The sequence below is a fragment of the Mirounga leonina genome, unplaced genomic scaffold, assembly GCF_011800145.1.
Source record: "Mirounga leonina isolate KUSES-001 unplaced genomic scaffold, KU_Mleo_1.0 Mir_94, whole genome shotgun sequence".
In the NCBI taxonomy this organism is placed as follows: Eukaryota; Metazoa; Chordata; class Mammalia; order Carnivora; family Phocidae; genus Mirounga; species Mirounga leonina.
In genome coordinates this window covers 20,210,677-20,227,680 of record NW_023270855.1, presented here as the reverse complement: position 1 = coordinate 20,227,680, position 17,004 = coordinate 20,210,677, and the positions used below count along the sequence as shown (strand labels likewise).

Genomic DNA, 17,004 nt, shown 5'->3' with positions numbered 1-17,004 from the left:
GTTACAAAGAGAAACAGCACAAGCAAAATAAATCGCCTAACCTATATAGGCTTATGTTAACCTTCTACATCATAGATGATACGATTAAGCTAATAATCTCAGAATTCTAAACAGAGTGGACATTATATTATTGCCCTTGTTTAATTTAAATGGCCCTGGAAAAGTGTTCTCCCCTGAGACAGTGAAGGAGGAAGGGAAGGAACTAAAAGAATGCAGTTAGAACACTTTGGTTCCATATTAATTTGTCCATTTAATTATGTCACCTTTCTATTTCTTCTATTCTACTAACTGGGTATGAAATCAACTAAGTTACTTAACTTTTCTGAGTCTCAACTTCCTCAACTGTGAAAGCTGGAATAACAACTCTATCTCAGGTTGCTTTAAGTGTTACACTGGGAAAACAGACAAAAAACTGGTACGGTAAATGTAAAGTGCTATGCAAATACATAGTATTTGAGAATATCATCTTCTTAAGATTTAGTTTAAATGTTCAAGTGCCTGTGCAATACATCACACGAGTGCTCAAATATTTGTCCCTTTATTCCATCATCATTTAAAATTTAGGTGCCAAAAGTTCAGTTCTGAAAAACAAAGACTATCTCATATACTACTTATGTATTTCTCCCTAGTAATATTAAGAAATCAGTTGTGCCTTTAGAATAATTAGTCATTCGATCCAATACAATCCAATCCATCAACAGCTTTATTATTTTTCAGGATGTATTCTGTGCTAGGTCCTGTGCCAAGTTGCTACTAACATTCACTCACTCAATCCATGTAATACCCCTATGGAGAATTACTATTCACAAATGAAACACTAAAGCACAAGGTTAAGTAACCTGCCCAAGGTCACAAGGTTAGCAAATGACAGGGCTGGTGTTATTCAAACTTAGGTCTGACACCAAAGCCTTGGCTCTCAACTACAACTACTACTCTCCAATATGGTAGCCACATGTGGCTACTGAGCACTTGAAAGGTGGCTAGTCTGAACTGTAGTTGTGCTGTAATTTGTAAAATGCATACCAGATCGTGAAAACCTAGTATGATAAAAAGAATGTAAAATTTCTCACTGCAATTTTATACTGATTACATACTAAAATGATAGTATTTTGGATACAATTGATTAAACAAATTCTTAAAAATAATTTCACCTAGGGGCACCTGGGTGGCTCAGTTGGTTAAGCGTCTGCCTTTGGCTCAGGTCATGATTCAGAGTCTTGGGATCAAGTCAGGCTCCCTGCTCAGCGGGAAGCCTGCTTCTCCCTCTGCCTGCTCTGCCTGCCGCTCCCCCTGCTTGTGCTCTCTCTCTCTCTCTGACAAATACATAAATAAAATCTTTAAAAATAATAATTTCACCTGCCTTTTACTTTCTTACTGTGGCTAATGAAGTTTAAAACTTCACGTGGCTTGCTATGTATATACGTATATTGGACAGCACTGAGTTAGAACATCATACAGGACATTTGTAATACCACGAGCACAAAACAGCTTTAAATTTACCAACAGATCATGTTTTAAAGTACAAATATATTCTCCAATATCAGCTAATAGTTGTTTACATACTAAATTAGTGTAACCAATATAAACAAAACTTTACAATCTCAATGTAAAATGTTATTTAAATTTCAATATTCTAGAATTAAATTTTTAGAACTTATTATGAATATTGGTTTTTCCAACTACAAGTGATACCAACTCAGCTACACTACAGAAATTACAGAAAAGCATACACACAAAAGAATCCATCATGCTACTGCTCAGACTATTTTGATCACTCATTACTTCCAGGTATATATATTAAATTAGGTGGTATGAAATATTAAGGTGGGATCATATTGTTTCATCATTTTGAAACTTGTTTTTTCCTAATATTATGAACATTCCCTTTTATTACATATTCTAAAACTTAACATTTTATTTTGAAATAATTACAGATTCACAGGATGTTGCAAAAATAGTATGAGGTCCCATAAAATTTGTACCCTGTTTCCCAGATAGGGCTGCGTTCTCTGGATTGTAGTACATCAAAACCAAGCAACTGACACTGGAACATGTATGTACCATTCTGTGTCACCTTATCACATGTACAGATTCATGTAACCACCACCACAATCAAGATTAGATTTAATCAACACAAAACGTTCCCTCTCAGTACCCCTTTACAGTCACACCCATCTCCCTCCCACCCCATCAGCCCTAACCTAACCCTTGGCAACTGCCAATCTGTTCTAACTTTATTACAAAAATGTTAATGGACGCCTACAGTGTGTGACCTTTAGAGATTGGCTTTTTTCACTCAGCATCATGCCCTTGAAATCCATGCCAGTTGTTGTACGTATCAAGAGTTAGTTCCTTCTTAATTGCTGAGTAGTAGTCCATGTAGTATGGATGTATCACTCACCTACTGAAAGACATTTGGGTTATTTCCAGTTTTAGGGTATTACAAATAAAGCTGCCATGAACATTTGTTAACAAGTTCTATGTGAACTTAAGTTTCCATTTCTCTGGGATAAATGCCCAGGAATGCAACTACTAGGTCATACAGTAATTATATGGTTAATTTTGCAAGAAACTGCCAAGCTATTTTCCAGAGCGGTTTTATCATTTTACATTCCCACCAAAGAAACAGTTCAAAACATTTTTAAGAGCTGCAAAATATTTATAACTATTGCATGGTTTTTAACAATTCCCTGCTGATTTCTATGTAGGTTTTTTTTGTTAAGAATTACTATCAAACTCCACTTTTGGGGCCAGAGACCCCTCTGGTGTTAGCGAAAGATTGCCCCTCATGTAGCACACTACCAACACTTGTGAGTTCATCGCCAGCCAGTCCTTTTTTGTTATAATAATAACTAATATATTTACACAGAAATTTTTATATGCAGATAACACTTAAGAAGTTGAACTGTTGGGTCACAAGGTACAAATATTTTTAAGGGAACTGATACCAACTGGCCTTCAGAAAATGTAAAGCAACTTACCCAACCACCACCAAGGGTCTGTGACAATGTCCACTTCTTCCTAGACTCACTAAAAAATTTTTAGTCTTTAAACTGATTTGCGAAAAATGTTGTTTTGTATTGAAGTAATGGGAAGGTTATACATTTGTTTCCTGACTCAAACTGCAGTTCTTTTATTGAAACGTTAGTTTACTGATTGTAAAACTTGGTTCTAACGTATATTGCAAGGAAATAGCTTTTTAAAATACATGTATCTGAAATCCAACTCACATTAATAGGGCAAGACAGTATCTGATTTTACAATGTGAAAAAGATAAAAGTTTAGTTGATATGGTCCCCCAATTTATAAATATTCTTATATTACACACAATGTATTTATTAAGAAATCACCTCTAATGCCAGCTCTAGGTTAAAAACATGAATGTGGATCACTTCTCTTAACTTCACTTTGAAATGCCAAGACATAAATTTCCCATAATAAACATCAAAACTATCTCCAGCTTCATTAAGAAACATGGCTGCTTCTCTTTAGAATTTAAGGTCATCCAACTAACAGTTCTCAAAAGTGTGCTCCCTAGACCAGCACCAGCAGCACTAACATCACCTAGTAACTTTTAAGGAATGCAAATTCACAGGCTCTAACCCAGACCTACTTAATAAAAAACCAGAAGGTGGGGGGTAGAGCAGGCAATCAAGCAATGTGTTTCAACAAGCGTTCCAGGCGATTCTGATACAGGCTAAAGTTTGAGAACCACCATTCTAAACAAATTTAATATAAAAACACTACATCTGGATTGCCTTATATACTTATTTTTTTCATGAAAGACTTCGGCAAAGTTAATCATGCCACAGATATTAAGAATTCAAAGACATATTTTCATTCTCCCCCAAATTAAAACAACCCAAAAGAAAACTGGAAACTGGATGTGAGCTTTATTTCCTACAAAAAGGAATCCTAAAAACCATGAAGTGTTCACAAAAAATTTCCCTTAGAAGAAAAACCCAAAATGAACCATATAAAACCAACAGGTCAGAATGCATGTCTTTCAAATCAGAGACTCAATTTGTTTTGTATCACACACTGCCTGATATTCCCACTCCTACAACACTTGGAAAATTCAATGAACTAGCATATTAAACAGCACCTGGAAAACTACAGTTACTTAAATATTTGCAGTCCAGGGAATAAATAAATAAATTGGTCAACAAATAAAAATAATTCTGCATGGCAGAATAAAAGTGACCTTTATGTTTTTGTTTTGTCCCCAAACTTCTTATGATAAGCACGTATTACCACCCTGACAACTAAAATAAAGGAGAATCATGACTATATGTAATGATACAGGAAAATAACCTATAACACCTCAGTTATTTTAAATTTTACCAATGCACTGATAAATCTCTTTCCTTTATCTGTATGATAAAAATTTACAAGATGCTGGGGTAGTACCAGATAAACAGTTCCAGCCTTCATGTTTATTGAAGTTTGAAATTCAAAGTGAATATATGAGTATTAACCCAGTTACAAAGGTGTGTTACTATGGTAGCTATTTCCTATCCACCTGGGTAAGTGTCCCATTTCCCGCCAAGTAAGACTCTGCAGATATGTTAGGCTTGGCCAATCTACCTGTCCCAACCCCCAGGCAACAAAGAATGGTCCAGGAATTGGGCAAGTAACAGGGGTCCTGATTCCTGCAGCTTATTTTGAGTTTAAATGGTATTCTTCTATTATGTAAGATAGCAAAAAAAAAAAAAATTTTTTTTTAATATTTTATTTACTTGAGAGAGCAAGCAAGCGTGTGAAAAGCAAGAGGGGGGGCGGGGCGGCAGAAGGACAAGGACAAACTGACTCCCTTCTGGGCAGGGAGCCCAACGTGGGGCTCAATCCCAGGACCCCAAGATCGTGATCTGAGCAGAAGGCAGACACTTAACCAACTGAGCCACCCAGGTGCCCCAAGACAACAGTTTTGTTTTGACTGAAGGTAGTTTGAGCTGAATTCTTATTTCTTGAAACCTTGAACATTCTGACAGACTTAAGATATTAACTTTTAGTTCTGTAAAAGAATGAACAGTACATAAACCTTATAACCTACATATGAAATCTGATCTCTTCTTAGAAAGCAGTCACCAGGTTTGTTTTCTCCATGACTAACTACCATATACTCAATAGGTTTTAAGATCCAGTACAGGCTGATAAAATTGGCATCCTACATCACCTTTAATTTCCTGTCCCTCCCAAAGTCCACTTCATCTTAAAATGTATTGCTAATGCTCTTAAAGTTTTAAGTAAGATTTTTTGTTTTTGTTTTTTTTTACATACCCCCTCCACCAGTTTCTTTTCTCAAAGGATCACTTAAATAGTTTTTCTAAATTGACATCGGGAGGGGAGAGCAGTAGTATCTAATCCTGTTGAAAAATTAAAATTTCACCTGTTTACCTTGTGATTTCAACTATTCATGATTTCTGACTAACACTGCAGTTTACTTGTATTGTCTTTACTGAAAATTCTTCTTTGACGCAACAGTCAATCACTGCATGGAACTGAAATTAAAGCTAAATAAGTGACTGAGTCAAGACTTCAATTTAACAGAAGTAATTAATCCAAATTACTCAAAAGAATATACTCCACGTATAACTTCCAACTTATAGATATATTAACACAAGAGAACTTATACAACGGACAGCATAACATCTCCATCAACACCCAACACGTTTTGTACCCATTTTTATTTTTATTTTATTTTATTTTTTTTTAAGATTTTATTTTTTTTTTATTTATTTATTTGACAGAGACAGACACAGTGAGAGAGGGAACACAAGCAGTGGGAGTGAGAGAGGGAGAAGCAGGCCTCCTGCGGAGCATGGAGCCCCATGTGGGGCTCGATCCCAGGACCCTGGGATCATGACCTGAGCTGAAGGCAGACGCTTAACGACTGAGCCACCCAGGTGCCCCTGTACCCATTTTTAAACTGCCTTTAGATGCCAGCTTACATGCACACCCATCTAGTTCCTTAAAATTGATTTTGCACAAAATGATCTTTCGCTTTATTATCAGACTTTTATGACTTCTGGCTGCTTAAATAACCAAATGGGCAACCAAAAAGGATTAGGACTTATCAGTTATTATTTAGGTAAATGTGCTAATGCTCTGAAGCTCCAAACCACTCCAGGAAGTACTTTAAATGCACTGCCTACAGCGTCCAAGGCTCAAGCTCTGTGTTTAATTTCCAGCACACGTTTAGAAAAACAAAACCAGAAAAACAGGAATACTACTGTTAAGGACACACTTAATAAAGACAGCTTCCCCCTAAACCAGTAACATTACACACACGATTCAAGCCCTACTATGAAAGCATATTTATCAGATAAAACTTTTAAACTGGAACCGTTTTAAAGGGGATTCCAACTGAAACTCCCTAGTTTTCATCTATTCTTTATACATTTACTGAACCCCTTGTCAAGTGCCAGGCACTGTTCTAGATTTTTAAGCTGCGAAGAAGGTCCTGCCCTTAGGGGGCACCTGGGTGGCTCCAATCAGTTAAGTGTCAGACTCTTGGTTTCCGTTCAGGTCGTGATCTCAGGGTCATCAGATGGAGCCCCACATTGGGCTCTGATGCTGTGCATGGAGACTGCTTAAGATTCTCTCTCTCCCTCTGTCCCCACCCTCCCTCCCTCCCTCTCTCAAATTAGTTTAAAAAAAAAAAAAAGAGAGAGAGAGAGAGAGAGAGAAAGGTCCTGCCCTCAAAAAAGGTAAAACCTAACAGGTGATCAAATAAAAATTCTGTTCGTGTTACAATAAGTTATACACGATTTGGAGGGTGAGGCAATCAAATAAAAATCCAATTCAAGTGTTACGATGAGGTACACCTGATTGGAGGGATGAAAAGGGTTCCTGAGACATCCAGAAGGACAAATAGGAGGCAGGACACAGAAGGAAGGGAAAGCATTTCAGAGGAAATCCAGAGGAACAGAAGGTGTGAAGGTATAGAAATGAGGTATCATGGTCCATGCTTGGGAAACAAGCAGTTTGGCAGGAAACACACACATGGTATATGTGGAGGGCAGATGAGGTATGGTGGCAGTCGGCCTCCAGAAATCCTAAAGGAATACGAAAGGACTAAATCAGAAGCCCCTTGTGATGCTCAGCATTTGGACTTTACCTTAAAGGCAATAAGAACTAGGAGATAATTTAAGTGGACCAAGTGGAAAGGCCCCAAAACCAGGTGGATTTGATTGCCATGAGCGAGCATGCATGCGTAAGGGTGGTGACGGATGGTTATTATATAGTAAATGTGAATTACCAGCCTGTGGGGAGAAGTGGAAAGGTGTGGATGACATCTGAAGTGAGGGAAGAGCTGAAAAGGATGTAGGAGGGAGCAAACAACTAACTTGTATCAGCCTGTACAACAAACTCTACACCTAAGAATCATAAAGGCCTCATTTAAATCCCAGATTCAGTAAGGCCTTCCCCAATGTACCCACACAGACCAACTATCTCCACCATGTAGTCATTCATTCCATGCCTACCATCACTGGGCGCTTCACAACACTGAAGATCTTTTTATTGACTCACCTTTTCAACATTTGTTAGGTTCCCTGAATGCAGGAATTTTCGGTTTACTTAACCAATGACTTGAAATATAAATGACTGATAAACACTACAACTGATGAGAGGCAAAAGCTTACTCCATTTATGTACTGTAGAAAGTTCCACACACCAGGTTTTATCCTTACACCTAATGATGTGTGAATTCACACTACAGATGAAAGAAGACAGCTGTGTTAAAGTATGTAGATAATAATAAGCTATCAAAGAGAAATCCTATCTCTAGAATGTGGAAGGGTCTACATGCAGAGTTGAGCTCTAAGATACTCAGGATAAAACAGCAGCACTGGGAAAATAAACAAGAACCACACACACTAACATGGATGAATCTCAAGAAGCCAGACATAGGAGTGCACCCAACTGTATGACTCCACTTACACCAAATTCAGGAACATGCAGAACTCCTCCCCAGCGCTAGAAGTCAGGACAGTGGCTGAAGTGACTGTCAAGAGTGTACAATGGACTCTGGGGTCCTGGTATTCTGTTTCTTAATCTGGGTGCAAGTTACATGGTGTGTTCACCTTGTGAAGATTCCTCAAGCCTTTTAATTATAATTTGTGCACTTCTCTATATGTATGCTACAGTTCAAAAAGTTTACTTAGAGGGGCGCCTGGGTGGCTCAGTGGGTTAAGCATCCAACTCTTGACTTCGGCTCAGGTCATGATCTCAGGGTCTTGGAATGGAGCTCTGAGTCTGGCTCCCTGCTCAGTGCAGAGTCTACTTGAGATTCTCTCTCTCAAAATAAATAAAAATCTTTAAAATAATAAAATAAACCTTAAACAAAAAAACTCCTTACCTAAAAAAAGAGGGAGGGAACATTCCTGACGGAGAGGATAAAGGAAGATGCCACAAACAAAAAAGGCCCTGGTGACAGATCCAAACAGAAAATGAGAGCCAGAAAGACTAGAATGTTTTAGTTCAAACTGCAAAAGGAGACATTTAGAGATCCACTATTACCTAAAGTTCCAGTGAACTGAGTTAGTGCTGCAACTTCCTCAAGTAGCTGCCGTTTACCAAGTTTTTATTAATCTTGGAATTTCTTCAGCATTGACAGAAGCACAGGATAAATGTATGCCACATGAGTAATCCATTCAAACCTCCCATCCCAGTAACTAACAAGACACACTGACAAGTTAGCTGGCCTGGCCTCAGTATATGGCATGCAACTAAGGAAAAGTTGAGTAGCCTGAACACAAAGATTCCAACTCTAAATTGCCCCCAACCCAATGAGCTAAATAAATGGCAGAGGCTACACGTACAGAATTATCCCTTGCTCCAAAAGAAAGGAGCATGCGTGCTGCCCAACAAGGCAAATGTGTACCTCAACACTGTCTAGAAAGTGATTCTCATCACTCCCCCAGTTCTCATCATTCTATAGTTCCATATTCTGCTCTAATTTCTCAAAACACTTGCCACTGGCCGAAATTATTTTATTTTTCCGTTTACCTGCTATTTTCTCTTCTTGTCCATAGTATTTCAAATTTCATGAGAACAAGGACCTTGTCTGTCTTTCCACCACTGTACACCCAGAGCCCATTTGGCTGTGTGCTCAATAAAAACTTGTCAAATAACCACAACTGCCCAGGTAATTTACTTTAAGGTCACCAAGTATACATAAGATCAAGTCAGTACCAATAAATCAGTAAGTCCAAAGTAACAGCAAATACAAAATAAATTATCACTGCTTCTGGGTAAGAGTGATCTTTAAAACTCTACCAGCTTTGAGGCCAAAAGGTTTGGTAAGGTTTGATGGTTCAGAAGACAGGTAATTTTTCCATGTATTTTATGGAGAAATGTTATGAAAGACAAACACTACAGTAAAACCTATGTGACCTAAGGAGCAAAACCACTGTGGTGGATGATCAGAAACCATAGGGAAGAGGCCTGGCTCTACTCTAGGTTAGGTACACCCCACCCCTGCTTTCTGGGAGTTTTCCTACCTGAAAATTACCTCAGGGCAATGCACTTTTGAAGCAAGATCAGAACTTTCACATACCGTTTTCCCCTAAAACTTCTAAAGTACTTCATGACTATTCAAGGGATACTGAGTTGTTCGGCTATCTGAATTTAAGGAGAGAAAATGTCCAAATTTACAACTTCAAAAAATGAGTTCTGGGACAAGGGAAACGTTTTACCAACAAAATGGAGTACCAACTTCTAATTCAATATGCTGAGTACCAACTTTTTTTTTTAAGTGACAATCTTATTACACATCAGGAAATTCCTCACTTCTACTGTCTGCAAGAGCTCTAAAAAACAGTACACTTTTCAGAGGGATGGTAGTTCAATAAACATGATTTGAATCCAGTATCAGGATAAAATCTGGCACTGAAGACTAGAAAAGTTCTAAATCTATGGTAATTACCCAAAGGAAAAATTGACCAATTTTCAAGTGTCATTTAAGCAATGCTGAAGGTCAAAATGCAGCACTATGATCAAAGAACCACTAATCAGCTAGAGCTGCAGAGTGTGTTTATGTCCAACAAAGACATTATTAGATTCAGAGAAGCAGCAAGACCGAAGCAAAGTATATTTAATTTACCACCGAGTCTAGGAAGTTACTCTCAACACTCAAGAACTTAAACTTAACAAAATGGTTAAGTAAATTTGTTAATTTGCAGGGATTTTTCCTTCTAAAAGCTAATAGTATCATCTTTCAAGAGACTGGCAAAGTAGGCTGGGAAATCCTACTTTATCTATCCCTATTTATCACCTAGGAAAGAGATCGTGTTTCCTCCCCACCCAGAGCCACCTCATATACACACTCCTTTATTTCCTATGTTGAAAGGCTTAGGGCAGAGTTCTCTCAGCCTGGTGAGGAGGCAACCTTCCCGGCTGCAGGTGACCCGTCCATGCTCTTAAGTTGTATCACAGAACAGACAGGAGAAAACCTATGATGTGATGGAAATCTTCTAAAACTGGTTTTGTGGTGATGGTTGCACAAGTCTTTAAAATAACTAAAATTCAATGCATCGTGCACTTACAATTAGTGAATTCTATAGTATGTAAATCATACCTCAATAAAACTATAAAATAATCACCAGCAAGGGGTACAGAGTGGGATGCTATAGTTAGAAAAAGGAAGTGTATCTAAGACCCAAAGAAACCCTCCATATAATTGACACATCCAATATAGATCTCTATTGCCCCCTGAACCTCCAAGTAGCCTATTAAGTATTTCCTCCTCCTTCCCTTAACATGTTCCTTAGGAGCATCTGACCCCCTTCCATTCTGCTCTATGCTGCTCCAATAAGAAAAAAAAGATCTTATGAATCACTTTCATGAATCTACCTGCAGAATTCAACATATAAAGTACACATGGCAATAACAATGAAAAGTTGGCAGGTGATTCTGTAGAAATCAATTCCCTTTTTAGAAGAAATGGGGAGGAGGAGGAGGAGGCATCCTAATTGATTCCCCAAGCCAGACTGCTCCAATCTCCCATACAGCACTTTATTTATACCTCTCTTAGAGCCTTTATCACTTGGATTCTGCTCATCCTTGTCGTACATGTCTAATCAATCCCCAACCCCACCCCTTGCCAATGTCTTGACCAGTATCTTTCACATCCTAGGAATTTAATAAATGTTCTTTGGATGTTATTATTCTCATCAAATTAAGTGACACCAATTCTATCCTCAAAGGATAAATACAGTTCTGTGTCCTACTGGACTTACTACTAATTAAAACCTGACTTCCTTGGTTGACTTGGTAGATGATGGCAACAAAGACAAAAATGATGAACAAACTCCAAAATGACCACTGGCTAGGCCACCAGCTAGGCTGTTGTTATAATACAAATACGAAGCACCAGCTCAGAGCAATAAAACCCAATTTCTATACCAGTTAACAGGTTAACGAAGCCCTTTTATCATTTTTAAAAGTTATTCTAAAATCACACATTTTTGCCTATTACTCAGCATCCAAAACCCAACAAGTTTTGTACTGTCATCAATACCAGATCTGATTAAAACTATGCAAGGCAAAAAATATTAAATCTCTGAGGTACCAAAAAATTACAAGAAAAAGACCCAGGAAAATCACACAGCAGTAGCTAGTATGGCAGAGAAATTAACCAACAGTTTCTACACCTGATAATGCCTGGATGAAGACCTCTGAAATTCGCCTTTCCGCATGAAACACATTCACAGTCTAAGAAAGCCAAAACGTTGTTTGCTTTCTAATTAATGACGACTTCAATAATAGATATCAAACACCAAAACACTGACAATAACCAAGATGAAAACAAACAGGCCATGTAAAGATATCATGACTTTGTAAGAGTTTAAGTCCTCCAAAAATTAAACGAAAACCCTTAAAGAGGTAACTATCCTGTTCCTGAACAGACTCTAAAATATTTCGTCTTCAGTAATTTAATGTATTTGTTAAAAAACTGAATTTCACTGTCATCATCTGTAACTCTGAAAAAACTTTAAATATTTCCATAGCTTTAAAAAAAAAAAAAACTCCCACATGCTTCCAAAAAGTTGATAAGTCAGATTTTTTTTTAAATACACGTAGAAACTGAAATGCATTTCATTATAAGATTATTCCCAGCAATACATCAGATGTAAACTTGAATTTGGTTTTGCTCTTCACCAGTAAAGTTCTCAAGTTCTTAGGAGTTTCCTAGTCATTTACTTAAACGTCATCTACGGTAACACTCAAAGCAAAACCACAATAAAGAGGCTTGGCCTCTGAGGGATTCTACGTGTAAAAAAACATTACTCATAAATAAAATATAATCACTATTACTTTAAATAACAAATACATTTCTAAACTTTCATGCCATTTGATGGAATTCCCTGTTTCACAGAGCAAAACAAAATCTATTAAGCTCCCAATAAGTGTTTTTTATTTTAACTAAATCTGTTCTATGGTAATACAAAAATTGACATGAATTTGCTGTAAAAACTTCTGGAGAAATATTTTTAGTTCTTGAGTACTTTAATTCAAAGCACTCTTTATTTAAAGAGTTAGTGAAAGTCCCAGAAATGCTCCACGAGTAATTGGACCAATTCATCCTAGAATAATATTCTTTAAGTTACCCAATATTCTAGGTAATCCCGGGTATAAATAAAGCAATGAAACCCTAACAGGACACATTTAGTAAAAAAAATAACATCCAGTTAGAACTATAGAGTACTACTACACAATCATATTGGAACACCACCAATTCAAAAACAAGTACCTGATGAAATGAGACTTCTGGCAATCAACTTAAGTCTTCAAGGACCCACTAGGAACTCACTCCTCCCAGCTTTCACACACATATACCCCAATGCCTTCCCATGAAATGACATCAAGAATAGCTTAACTTCAAACTCTAACATCACTGACACAAATTCCAGATTCAGTTTAAAAGATGACCAGAAGGCTACAAAATCAGCTTCGACATTTTATCCAAATATATCCCAACGTTAAATGTGGAGTAGTCCCATTTGTTTTGATACCAGATGCGATTTACTACCTTCACAAAAGTGAAAAGGAATTCTTTCAACATTCTTTTCATTGTAATAAGGCTTTAAACACAAAAAAACTTCAATACAGTCTATTCATTTCACCATTTTGCAAAATCGTCCTCCATCACCACTCTGCATAAGCTAATCAGAAAAAACACAAATTGACAGCTCAGCTTTCCAAAAAAATGCGCTTTATCAAACCCCAACATTTATTTTCTAGTGCAAGAAAATAACAGACATTTGCAGTTCAAGACAGGAAAAGCACAACAACCAGCATAACTGTACATCCACCACTAAATCGCTCAGAGAAGAAAAAAATAGGACAGGCAAATTAAAAACATTCTACACATGGCAAAAATAAAAGGTCTAAAGTCCTACAATCCATAGCAAAAACAATGCTTCCTCTCTTTTTGAGCCAATACCAATAAGCCAATGGATACAAATGTCAAATAAATCCAGCCTGTTTGAAATAAGACGAAAACCTGGAAAAATTCCCTCCCATAAATCATTCAGTGGATAGGACGCTTTGCACCCAACACGAAATAAATACACACAACCAAAACCACACATCACCCACCCCCCAAATGCAAAAAAGCCATAATCAACAAGTTGGAAAGAGGGCAGAAAGTATAGCTCTCCACCCTCTCCCCCACCTTAAAAAAAAAAAAAAAAAAAAAAGTCCTTCAACAAAAGCTAACACAGATCTTCAAGTACCTGGTGGAGGTGCCTTTCCTCACATCGCAGATGCTGCATTTAAAGGCTTCAGCGCTGTTTCTGAAGGTGCAGACGCTACAATCCCAAAAGCCTTCGTCTGCGGCAGGTTTCGCTTGTCTTTTTGGCCTTCGGAGGAGTGAGGAGTGGGGGAAAGGGGAGGGAAGAGACAGGGAGCAGGAAAACGGGGGAGAAACAGCAAAACACAGGCGCTGGTGAGCCGTCGCCAATTTCGCAGGAATCCAGGGCTGGAAACTTCGCTCGGGCGACCACCCACCCACCCTTTTCGAGGACCGAAACAGGGACCCGGGGAGGGCACGGGGCGCCCCCACCGACACCCTGCAACCTCCGGGCCCGGGCCGTGCTGCCTCGCACAGCAGGCGGCGGCGGCGCCCCGGGAAGGGCCGCGGCGGGCGCAGGAAGCGGGCGGACTTGTGGACTTGAGCGTGGGGCTGGGGGGGCCGGCAGGGGAGCCGCGGGCCGGATCTGGAGGGGGCGCGCAGGGGCAGCCCGAGGCCGGCGGCGGGGAGTGGGCCGGCTCCTTCCCTCTCCCCTCCCATGCTAGCGCCCTCCCTCCCTCCCTCCCCACCTGGTTAAATCTCCCTTTGTCTGGGAGGAGTGGCGGCGGCGGCGGCGGCGGAGGGCGGCTGAGGAGGAGCCGCCATGGCTGCGGCGCGCACGGCCGCCGGCCCCGAGCGGGAGCGACACCGCCTCCCGCCGCCGCCGCCGCCACCGCCCGCCGCCGCCGCCGCCTCCCCCCGCCCCCGGATCTCCATCTTAGCAGCGCCTCCCCCCCGCCCCGGGTGGCTCCGGGGCCTAGTCGTCGTCGGTCCCCGCCCGCCCCCAGCCCTCCCTCCCCTTCCGCCCCCTCAGCTCCGAGCAGGTACCTGGTCGGGCTCTTCTTGTCGCCCATGGTCATGGATGGGCTGTACCCCCGCCCCCCCCAAAGCCGAAACCGGCGCCGCTCGGAGGAGAAACGCCGTCCGGGGAGTCGTCGCGGACCGGCCCCCCTCCCACCCCCGCGCCCGCCCGCCCGCCCTCAGCCGCTGGGGCTCGAGCTCCGGCCGCCGCCGCCGCCGCCGCTGCCAGTCTCCGGACGAGACTAGTCCCCTCCAGCGCCGCCTCCGCCGAGTGACTGACGAGGGGCGGGGCCGGGCGCCGCGCGTCACGCGCCGTGTGGCCAATGGGAGGACGGCGGCCGGCGCCGCGAGGGCGGGGGCGGGGCGCGGGGGAGGGCGGGGCGTGGCGGACGTGGGCCGGGCCGTCGGTGTGCGTGCCCGGGAGTGTGTGCGCGCTGGGGGCGCGCGTGCCTGCCGGTGGCCTGGCGGCCCGGCGCGGCGGAGCGTGCGAGCCCGGCGGGGTGCACGTGGCCGCGCCCGGGAAGGGGCGATGGGCTTCGGACCCAGCGCGCCCGCCTTAAGGGGCTGTCGCGGGGAGCCGGGCCCCGAAGCCGCCCCGGGGAAGTAGTTCCGCGCAGTTTGCGCGCGCCACTGGGGCTTGCAACTGCCGCGCCGCTTGCAACGCCTCGAGGCTTGTAGTGCTCCGGGAGCCGGCAGGGCCCTTTTCTTTTGGGTCGGGTTCCCCTGCTTTCTTCTGCTCCTCTGCCACGCGGAGCTTTGTATCTACCTCTCCTAAAGTCCCGGCCTCCTGCAGCTACTCCAGTCCTAAGCCCCCTCCCAGGCCCCTGACGCAGGAGAGAACTGTGCTGAAAGGGTGTGGCACAACTAAAGGTTCCCCAAAGCCCGACACTCGACACTCGGGGACGCCAACTCCCGCTTGAGACCCCCACCCTCCCTGGCCAGAGCCTAAATAGGGCGTTTCCCTAGGGAAGTTGCTGTTCAAATCCTGGCGGCCACGTGCCAGCAGTCTAACCTTGTGCCTCAGCTCCTTCATCTGCAAGGTGAGGCTAACAACCCTCCTCCTAGGGTTGTTCGGAAAATTCAGAGATGTAATGCACGAAAAGCAACGCAAGTCAGTGCCTGGCACTGAGGAAGGACCAATACAAAGTATTGGGTTAAGAACTATTATAACTGGATCTGGGTTGAGCACTGTTTCTCCCGCTTTAGAAGATTCTTGAAGGCGAGGAACAGGTAGTACCCTTTACTTTCTGCCCAGCTTCAAGAATGCTTGTCAAATTGTCTTGAACGTGACTCAGGCCCCTTTGCCCTCAGGGAGTCAGGACCCTAGATGATTAGATAAAAGCCGTGGCTGGGCGGAAGCTCTGGGTGGGGGTAGGGAATTGGTCAAAGAATGATGCTAGAAGTTGGGAGGTGGGGATAGGGGTGTGGAGGGAAGATAAGACAGGCCCGCAGCATCTACTGAGATATGTTTATATGCAAACACAGAGTGGGTTAGCAGGACTGCCCCTTGGAAGGGAAACATACCAAGGCACGAGACCAGGGAAGCTTGCTGGGACTGAATGCCCAAGGAGCAGGAAGTCCTAGGATCATTCCAGGGAACCGGGAACAGAAGGGAGAGAATAAAAGAGGGAGGGAATGAATGTGTCAATGATAAGCTTGATCAGCACATGCTGTCCTTTGCAGGCAGGCACACCCTGGAGAGCCAGGAGGGACAGCATTATTTAGCAAGGGTCAGCAACCTCCCGGGCCTCCCTGGCTTCCCCCCTTGTCTTCTAAGGAAGGGAGGGAGAAAAGGAGGAAGAGGAGGGAGGCAGAGGGGCAAAGGGGCCAGAGAAAGCCAAGGGGCATGCACACAAGCCATGGCCCAGTGCCCACAGCCTTGGCCTCTGCCGTCTGCCTGGCTTCCTCCCAGGACTCCACCCCTGGTATGAAGGTACTGAAAGAAAAGGGGCATTAAAAAATCCCTGGAGGAGTGGCCTCTGGGTAGGGGAACTGGGTAGCTGGGAGCAACAGATAGTGGAAAGGAGACTGACTTAATTATGTACATGGAATAAAATGCACAAATCATTTTTCAACTCCATGAATTTTTATAGATACCTACTACACCTTTGTATCCACCATCCAGATCAAGATATAGAAATTTTCATCCTCCCAGTAACTCCCCTCCCCACAGGTAACCTCTATTCCAACTTCTGTCACCAAAGATAAGTTTTGCCTGTTTGAGTGTCATATACATGGGTCATACGGTATGCATTCGTGTGTCTGCTCAACTTCGTATTTGTGATATTCTTCCACCTTGTTGCCTATTATCAGTAGTTCCTTTTTATTTGCTCACGTATGTGGAATTCCATTGCAATACACGGTAATACAGTTATCCCTAAGAGACGAACTTTTTTAGTGCATTT

General features: G+C 42.1%; 1 protein-coding gene across 1 annotated transcript in view; it reads right to left on the bottom strand.

Annotated features, from left to right (window-relative positions):
* Positions 1–14,757, bottom strand: part of RYBP (RING1 and YY1 binding protein) — a 79,325-nt gene extending 64,568 nt beyond the window's left edge. The window contains exons 1-2 of the mRNA XM_034998200.1: positions 14,627–14,757; positions 13,743–13,868 (exon numbers count right to left, since the gene is read on the bottom strand). Coding sequence (XP_034854091.1) covers positions 13,743–13,868; positions 14,627–14,658 — 158 coding nt within the window. The 5' untranslated portion in view covers positions 14,659–14,757. The remainder of the gene's footprint in view (positions 1–13,742; positions 13,869–14,626) is intronic.
* Between the last annotated feature and the right edge of the window lie 2,247 nt (positions 14,758–17,004).